The sequence below is a fragment of the Camellia sinensis genome, chromosome 6 (assembly GCF_055761805.1).
Source record: "Camellia sinensis isolate YWXY chromosome 6, ASM5576180v1, whole genome shotgun sequence".
Lineage (NCBI taxonomy): Eukaryota > Viridiplantae > Streptophyta > Magnoliopsida > Ericales > Theaceae > Camellia > Camellia sinensis.
Window position 1 is genome coordinate 76,352,422 of NC_138966.1, and position 9,780 is coordinate 76,362,201.

Consider the following 9,780-nt stretch of genomic DNA (forward strand, 5'->3'; position numbering starts at 1 on the left):
AATGGATACAAAAATAAACAAAATCTACTATTGATGCCAAATGGATACAAAAATAAACAAAATCTACTATTTAAAAAAAAAATTATTTTATGAAATTGTGTACAACTGTCTAATGCTATGAACAATTGTCCATTTACTACTAAAATCTACTCTTAAGCATTGTTTCTTGTTGCTTTTGTTGGAGAGTTAACAAATTACCTTCTTGAGAAATTCATAGGCTTGGTCACATGATTGCAAATCGGTAGATTTAGAAGCAAGAGAGGTAGTTCCATAGGAGAATCCAGTACCAACAGGCAAATCTACAAAGAGTATGCTCGCCACCTGATATTTAACATCACCGTTATTTAACATCGCCAGAGAAGATTGGCTTTCTTCAGTCAATTGGGCATGCAGTCCAATTTTTTGTCAGAGGACTGGTAAAGTAATAATAACAATAACTTGAAGATCTAAACAAATTTTTGTGTGGGACCATGCGTGTAGATTATTTATATAATAATAACAATCAAAAATTTGTAGCCATATGATTGACTTTAAAAAATAAATAATAGGGTAAATTACAAATATATCCCTTGAAGTTTTCTTAAAATATTATGATTCTGAAAATTACATTCCACGCTATCAAGTTTCTAATTATATAATAAATGACTCATTTTATTAATAAATTATAAAGTCAATTAAAATTTTTGAATGATATCAGAAATATATTTCAATTAACAATTTAGGTAATTTTGTTGTTGTATAGGAAATCAATTAGAAATTTCAATTTCTGTTTATTCTGTTAAATAAAATTTTTTGACAATGGGGTATTTTGTAATTTTTCATAACCACAGGAATAATTTGTATTTTAAACAAATTTCAAGAGGTGTATTTATAATTTTTCTAAAATAACAAATAGACGGCAAAGTAAACCTTTTATTCTTTTAAAGATAAATATTATATGGTTGTAATCCATCAATCAATTAGATTTATTTATTTATTTATTTATTATTATTATTATTTTGGAGTGATAAAACCACGATATGAATATATCACCAAAGTAGGACACATGGTGGATCCTATAATCCCAACAACAATGTGTAGTCACAGATTGTTAGACTAGATGTTTGGTTTACTGAAGAGAAACTCATCCCTAATCTGTATAAGCACATGTAGTTACACAATTTCTTACAAAATAGGCCAATTGTTAAACAAACTATGGTTGCTGTCAAGGCAAAATATAATATTTTAATGCTTCAGATAGTTATATATAGTTGCTCTTAACAGCATATAAAATTAGCCTGACAATAATAGTCTCAGCCTTCTTGTATTCTATCTACCTTCGTCCATGAGTTTGGATTCAAGACTAAAGTCGGCAAACTCCCATCATTCTGCTTTACCTCGAAATATAGTGGACCTGCAAATTAGTTAACCCATTATAAATTGTCAATAAATCAACAGTTCAAATCAATTAGACATAAGATATTGTATTAATTATTTTTGTTATCAAAATCGGATTGTAATGGTGTATTTTATTGTGTGAGGCTATTTTGATAATTTGACTCATTCACTCAGTCCCGTGCATCAAGATTAAAAGCTTCGCTCCATTACCCACTCAAGTAAAAATTTCATACATGTCTTAAATGTCTATTAAAACGGTTTTTCATAAATAAATAAAAATAAATAAATAAATAAATAAAATGTAGAAGAAGAAGAAGAAAAGTGTTCAAATCAAATAAAAACATGTTTTGAGAACATGTGCAAAATTGATCCTACTAAAGTGAGAAAAGAAGATCTTTAGGTTTTCGTTCATAACCAATGTAAAGGGCTTAGTGAATTATGTGAGAATCTCGATGCATAATTCAATCACTATTGTTCTGAAATATGAAATAGAAGAATTTGAGGAGAGAGAAAGTGAGCATGGAGAAGAAAGATTACCTATTTCATAAATGAAAGCAGAGAAAGCAGAGCAGCCTGGGCCTCCTGTCAACCAAAGGATCAGAGGGTCCTCTTTCGGGTTGGACTCAGACTTAACAAAGTAGTAAAAAAGCTGTACATCCTCTGATTCATCCACACCCACATACCTGAATCATTACACACATACATGTATATTCATGAACAAAGAGAGAAGAAGAAGAGGAGGAAGAAGAAGAAGAAGATGAAGATGAAGATGAATCAAGTATGCTGAGTTGAGCCACCCACCCGGTTTCAAGTTCAAAGGGAAGGGGTCCTTCAAATCCTGGGAGAGACTCAACCACAGAGTGACTGAGTACCAGGCTTGAACAAGCAATTATCAAAGTAGAAAGCAGCAAAATCAGAAGCAAGTGTGCCATTTTTTAAGCCATGTATGTGTTCAATTGGGAAGCAATTATTAATAGGGATGTTTTGAAACATGAAATTTGGTTAAATTACGCACGTCCTCTAAACTTTACAGAAAATATAGATAGTCTCACACTTTTAATATAATTATTACGACTTCTCTTCAAATTTTAAAACATATAATACTTAGGTCATTTTCATAATTAATTCGTAAGTCGTACAAATAAAAAGACATATTATCATATGGGTATGGCTTCTTTCCAGTCTAGGATCAGACTGACCGTGCTGTTGGATCCGTGAAGGCCCACCATGAGTCCCGTTTTGATAATCTGAACCGTTAAATATGTAGAAATCGTCGAGTACTATATGCCTGTTAAAAATCACGTTGATCGAATATCGATAGCTATGTGATCAAAACAGTTTTTTGTCAGCCATTATTTGTTCACCGTCCAATTTTTTTAATACGAAACTGATTTGATCAGATAGCTATCGATATCCGATCATCGTGATGTTTTACAGGCATATAGTACTCGACGAGCTCTACATATTGAACGGTTCAGATTATCAAAACGGAACCCGTGATGGGCCCTCACGAGTCCAACAACACGATCCAATCTGATCTGAACTGGATAGAAGCCCTACCCTTATCATATCTGTTTTACAAATATATATATATATATATATATTTTGTTTATTTGGGTGTCTCAAGCTTAAAGAGTTAATTCTATGACAATTTATGCATGACGTGACGGCACACAGATAAGAAAAACGGACAGGAAGGACGGGTTGTTTGGCCCACTTCTCTTTATTTTCTTTGGACTTCCTTTCTTAGAGGTTGTTGAGATTGTCATAAATAAGTGTAATTTTTATCTTTTTAGACTAAAAAAATGAAAAAAAAAATATATAAAAATATTTGGGTTAATTTTTTAATTTTTTATGAAAAAATGTGTATTAAAAAATTATATAAATTAGTGTGTAGGGAAAAATTAGAATTAAGAGTTGTGTAGCCGTAATTTTTAAAATTTGGTGAATAGTGATAACTTTTTAACTTTTTGACTTTTTTTTTAACTTGCCAAACTTGACCTTAATTTCTTGCTGATATGTTGGCAAATAAATTCGCAGCAATGATTTAGACTATTAATTTTTGTACTCTAATAGAACACTAATGGCATGGTAATGAATAAAAAAAATAAAATAAAAAAAAATCATGACTAAGACATTACATCACTGTGGGTGGAACCCACTGTCAATTCATTAGAGTTACATTTAGAGCTCAAAAATTAGAGTCCCAAAGCATTTTTCATAAATTCGTGTATTCTAGTTTCTTGGTGATAATGACAAATAATTATATTTTAACCATATAAAAACAATGACAAATAATTGTACATGTCAAATTTGTTTTCGTACATAATTTTAGGATAACGGCAGTGCTAGGGATGGCAATTTAAACTCGACCCGACGGGGACCCGACCCCCCGACCCCGATTTGAATGGTTTTTTCTCGAAAATATCTCCAACGGGGAGGGGATGGTATTCAAAAATTAATCCCCGATCAGTTTCGGGCCGGGGACGGGGATAAGTGTCTCAGCCCCATACCCGGCCCGTCCCCGGCCCCGGCCCCGTTCCCCGGTCCCCGGCCCCGTTTCCCCGATACAAAATTACTATTCTATCCCTATATATATATATATATATATATATATTTATCAAACCCTAAACACACATAACCTCTCATTCATTTCACTGAGTCACGCCGTCCCTCTCTGTCTCTCTCCCCGCCGAGCTCCCTCGTCTCCCTACCGATCTCGCCGATCTCCCTCCTCTCTTTCTCCCCGCCGATCTCCCTTCTCTACCCGCAGATCTCTCGCCGATCTCCCTCTTCCTCTTCCTCAGTTCGACCGGCGAACGAGACCCTCCCTCCTCTCCAAACACTGTCGCAACCACAGCCCTAAGAGGCTGGCCACGGCGGCTCTGTTCGGGCTCCCCGCCGATCTCCCTCCTCCTCTCTCTCTCATCGCCGATGTCATGCTTGTGTTTGTTCTTGACCCCTCTCTCTCTCTCTCTCTCTGTGAATATTTCTGATTTTTTATTTTTTATTTTTTATTTTTTATTTTTTATTTTTTGCATCTGATTTCCCATCTGTATGATTTGTTGGGTTTTGGATCTGTATTAATTTTGCCGATATGTGCGATCTGTGAATGTTGTTGTTGATGATGAAAATCTATGTTTTCAGATCTGTGAATGTTTCAGATCTATGTATGGGTGCGATTTGTGTGACTGTATCAGATCTATGTTGAATTTTTTTTTTTTTGACCGGGGAATCTTCGGGGTCGGGGATCCCCGATCCCCGTTAGGGGGCGGGGGCGGGGGCGGGGGTGGTAATAGGCTCCCCGTCGGGGATCGGGGGCGGGGCCGGGGAAATTTTGACCATCGGGGATCGGGGACGGGGAGTGTGATCCCCGGCCCCGCCCCGCCCGTTGCCATTCCTAGGCAGTGCTACAGAGCTCTAATTAGAGCTGTTACAGTGTAGCTCTAATGAGCTGGCCACATAAAAAAAAAAAAAAAAAAAAAAAAAAAAAAAAAAAAAAAAAGTGAGGTAAAAGACAAAATCTGGGGAAGAAAAAAAACAAATTAATGCTCCATTAGAGCTCTCTTTTTAGAGGTCTAAATCATTTTTCTTTAGGATAAACTATCATGTACGGCCATGTTATTTATTTTGGTTTTTTAAAATATATAATTTTTAATTTAGAGCATGAACGAATAATTTTTTTTTTTTTATAAATGTAATCCAATTGTTACCTACCATCTGTGTTTGAGGAAAAAGGGACACTTGATATTAACACGTTGCTGACTTAGCCTCAGCTCAAGAACAATTTTTAGAATGGGTCTAGCTCTTCTCCAGTCCAGAAATATTGTTGGGCTATGATGGGTCTAACTCCGATCTCATCTCAATAATTTAAATCATTCAATATGCAGAACTCGTCAAGTATATTATTTTTACAAAAAAATCACATTAATCGGATATCGATAACTACTTGGTCAGTTTGCATTTGTGTCTGCGATTTATTTTTAAAATCATATTTGCCATTGAAACAATTGCAATCTGATTAATGAAATTGATGAATGATTCTATGTGCTTCCAAGCAATTTCATTAATTATGTCCTTATTTCCATGAAAAAGTCACCAAACAATTTCATTAATCTGCAATTTGTTTAGTTGTATGTTTTGAAAATAGTTTTGTAATTTTGTAATTGGAGTTTTATAGTTCGGGATGATTTGTAGTTTTTTTTTTTTTTTTTTTTTTTTTTTTTTTTTTTTGTAATTGAATACATGAGTGTGAGAGAAATAATGATTGAATGATGTGTAGTTAACAAATGCAATTTGTGATTCACTTTTTTATGAAAATAAGGACATGATTAATGAAATTATTTGGTGAGAAGAACAAATTATTGTTTTGATGAAATTTGTTTTCTAATTTATCATCCTGATACTAGATCACTACCAGACCACCTCCAACGTTGGAAAATTTGCTAGAAAAATGGTCGAAAATGCTGCCGAAGGTGGCGACTAGTGGTGGTGGTGATATGGACAGATAGACAGATTACATGGACATATAAGTGACATGTGGATAAATATTGTCACCCCTTGGATTTTCGACATCTAAACTAATATATATATATATATATATATATTCCTGCACAATAAAGGAAAGACAATGGCTACTGAAAATAAAATATCATTCTCCATGTATATGCGTATCATTTAATACATGAAACATATTTATTACATACATCCTATATTCTATATGGAATGGATCTACAATAAATTAAAAAATATCGATATTCTTACAAAAGAGATTCCTTTAGGCTTATATAAAAAAATGTGTAACCCTTAGCAAAAATATAAGCACTCGACCTACAAAATATAAAGACCATATAGGCCAACAATTAATGGAGCTATCTCTAGCTCATGTATACATTTGATGTCAACTCAAGGTCCTGGCACGTTCTCAACACCTAAAAATTTATTGACAACGTAAGGTAAACATATGGTCCAATAGAAAATTCTTTATGTCTACTAATACGTATTCACAAAAGCATTTGATAATGATACTACACATATATAGGATGCTCAAATTCATTTTCTATCAATAACAATGTCTTTCCAAATTTCGTAAATTCTCAAAGTGTTTAGTAAGAAACCTCAATTCTCAATTCATTTCATTACATTCCGATGAAATCCTCTCAAGGTATACTCAATTGTCAGTGACCATCACTAAGCACCATCTAAACACCACACTTTACCAGTTGCTAGCTGGAAGGACAAGTGAGTACCTATTTTGGATTTTTAGTATTTCATTGTGGACTCTCTCCCCAACTTAATCTCATTCATGTATATATTATATGGATTCACCATGACCATTCAATTTAAAATAATGATTTTCTAACGTCAATGCAACAACACATGCAATTCTCATTTTCATCTAAAATATATTCAACAACACTTCCGCTCATCAACGAATTTGCATCTCATGAATTCAACAATTCAATACACATCACATGAGTTTCATCCTATAATGATGATTTCTACAATGATGTCATTCTCCACCAATGGCCAATAATCAATCTTTGCAATATGCAAAAATTTCGCAATTTAAAGGTATTCAATTGAAACAAATTAGGTATGGCGATCGATCGCCACAACTTGGTGATTGATCATTCTGCCCGCAAAAGTTTGGTTTCAACTCTCCTAGTCAATGCCACCAATACCAATATCAACTTCTCAACTCCCAAACATGATTTATTATTTTAGCAACATCAAGCACATGTGATAATGATACATATAAGCGAATCTATGTATGAGACTAAAAGGGTCATGCCTAACATCAAACAAATATGGGTAATTGAGTCGAATAAAGTGATACAAATATGGGTACATGGATAGATAGTTGAACAAATAGATGACGCTTGGACGGATAGGTAATGTGGATGGATAGACAAATAGATAGGGATAATATGGTCTTTTCAAATTATCATATACTTTTGATCATACAAAAATACTAGACCTTGGGGATATGGTCCCAAAAATTTTTAAATTAGACTTTGCACCAAAAAATAAAAATTAAAAAAAAAAACACCAACTTATGCTATAAATATATATATATATATATATATAACCACCAAACTGTTTGTCATCAACTAAAAATTCAAATATCACATCAAATATATTTTTTTTCATTACTCAAAAGTAGTTTATTTAGCCTCCGTTTGGGAAGTGGGTTGGCTTTTTGGCTTTTTGACTTTTTTGGCTATTTTAGCCTGGGCTAAAAAAGTTGGTTTGGGAAGGGCTTTTTGGCTTTTTTGACTTTTTTTGTGAGAGAAGAGTGTAATGATTATGGGTTAGATGTGATGTTTTGTTTGTTGTGGCTAAAATAGCCTATTTTGTCTTTTGTGGCTATTTTAGCCAAAAATCAATTAAAAATACAAACTTAAACAAAGAGAAAAGTGGGTTTGGTAATTTGGAGAAAATGGAAGGAGTTGAGCGTCATGTTATGGTTGTAAGTTATGATATTTGTAGTGTTGAATGTCATAAATGTCATAGCTAGATCCTTTTAAGTTACAATTTTAAAAATTAATAATAATAATAATAATAACCAAGCCCCATATAAGGTACGATCAAAGATTTTTTTAAATCATAATAAAAATAATATCATAACTATCATCTCAATAAATTATAATCAAACATAATTAATATCACAAAATATAATTGGAGCATAAAATGCATATCTAAAAAGGTGTATGCATCATAAAATTTGTCTAATTTTTAATTTTTAATAATTACAGCAATTAGCAGCAACACGCGGTCACATGCAAATTATAAACTCACCTATAGTGTAAGAGATAGAGAATCAAAATCTGTAATAATTGAGTAGCCAGACATCAATCAAGATCTATGTCATTATATTTTATTTTTAATTTAAAAAATGTTATATATTGCTAGCTATTTGGTCCATATAGCCTATAAAGAATAGGGTGATTATTTACACACTAATACTTTCAGTATAAATCATTAATAAATTGAATTTATATTGCAATAATATTCTTTAATGAAATTACTATTAAAGACAAAATGAAGTGCATTCTATCATATTTAAAAATATAAAATATTTTTCACACATCATCATTTATATGTGGTTTAGGGTTTTAATATATAAACTGTTAAGTTTTTATTCTTGGCAATCTCGGTTGGCAAAAGTCCTTTCAGATGTACTTGCTTTCGCACTTTTTATTTCAGTAAGGCTATGAGTTTTTAGATGCGAATCCAAACCGAATTGTGCTTTGCAGAGAAGTTTGTGATGATAATGCTTTCAAGATTGCCACTTCGCTGATTATGATGGCGATCGAGCTGCCCGATTAGCTCGCGAGGGTCGAGGGAGCAGTGCCCCTTGGCGGGTCTGGGGCAGCGCCACGGTGGGGTCGAAGGGCAGCGCCCCCAAAGCAAAATGCAAAATTGCATTCAAAGTTACTTGTCCGCCCTTGCTCGCTCGAACGAAGGAGTTCTCGCTCGAGCGAAGGCTGCGTCTATGTAAAAACCTGAAAGAGATGAATGTTCCCTCGAACGAATGGTACGTGGCTCGAGCGAAGCCACTTATGGAAAACACGCGTTTTTGGTTCCTCACTCGAGCGAGAGAGTCTCTTCGCTCGAGCGAGCTTCGCAGTCCCAAATTTCTATAAGTACGGGTTTCTGTCAGATTTTATGATTACTTCTCCAGATCTTCTTTTTTGATATTAAGGTTTATCTATGGAGATATTTTGCTACTTTTCTTTGATGTTTTGATTGAGTATTCAACTCATGGTTTTAGAAGTTTACATCAAAGGATTGTTTGTTTAATTCTATACAAAAGAGAGAGTTGTTCTTCGGTGGATTCTGAAGAATACAAGCCTGAAGCTTTGGTGGATTCTGGAGTGGCTCATCGTCAAGACAATTCCGAGGTGAAGACGAGGTTGGAAGAGACATATAGAGGTTGGTTCAATTCGGGCATGGATTCGCTAGGTAATTGAGAGTATACCTGTGTAATTCCTTTATATCTTCTTAGTAGATTGTTTTGTGGCTGGTGCCCGTGGTTTTTTTATCACAATTGGAAGTGTCCAATTGTGGTTTTTCCACGTAAAATCGTTGTGTCGATTTGTCTTGATTGTTTGATTGGGATTGTTGTTTACTGCTTAAAATTGATACATAATCATAAATCAACATCTAAGGGATTTCAAGATTTTTCAATTGGCATCAGAGCCAAGTTGCTCGTTTGTTTTTTAAAACTTTAGCGAGATCTTGTTTGATTTGTGATAATGGATTCAATTCGTGAGGAAAATTCTATGGTTCGACCACCCCTACATGATGGATCCAATTTTTCTTTTTGAAAAGCTCGGATGAGATCGTTTTTGAAATCTATAGATGAAAAAGTTTGGCAATCTATCATGAATGGGTGGA

General features: G+C 33.9%; 1 protein-coding gene across 10 annotated transcripts in view; it reads right to left on the reverse strand.

Annotated features, from left to right (window-relative positions):
- The window catches only part of LOC114256689 (serine carboxypeptidase-like 7), a 59,109-nt gene extending 56,702 nt beyond the window's left edge, over nt 1–2,407 (reverse strand). For 6 of the 10 annotated variants that reach the window (XR_014332479.1, XR_003627283.2, XM_082874017.1 and 3 more), the window contains exons 1-4: nt 2,179–2,406; nt 1,915–2,060; nt 1,317–1,393; nt 199–321 (exon numbers count right to left, since the gene is read on the reverse strand). Coding sequence is in view for 7 of the 10 variants with exons in the window: in XM_082874017.1 (XP_082730143.1) it covers nt 199–321; nt 1,317–1,393; nt 1,915–2,060; nt 2,179–2,309 (477 nt within the window). In the remaining 3 variants the exon portion in view is untranslated. Of the gene's footprint in view, nt 1–198; nt 322–1,316; nt 1,394–1,914; nt 2,061–2,178 lie in introns of all 10 variants that reach the window. The other 4 variants (XR_014332480.1, XM_082874014.1, XM_082874011.1 and 1 more) reach the window with 4 other exon arrangements.
- Between the last annotated feature and the right edge of the window lie 7,373 nt (nt 2,408–9,780).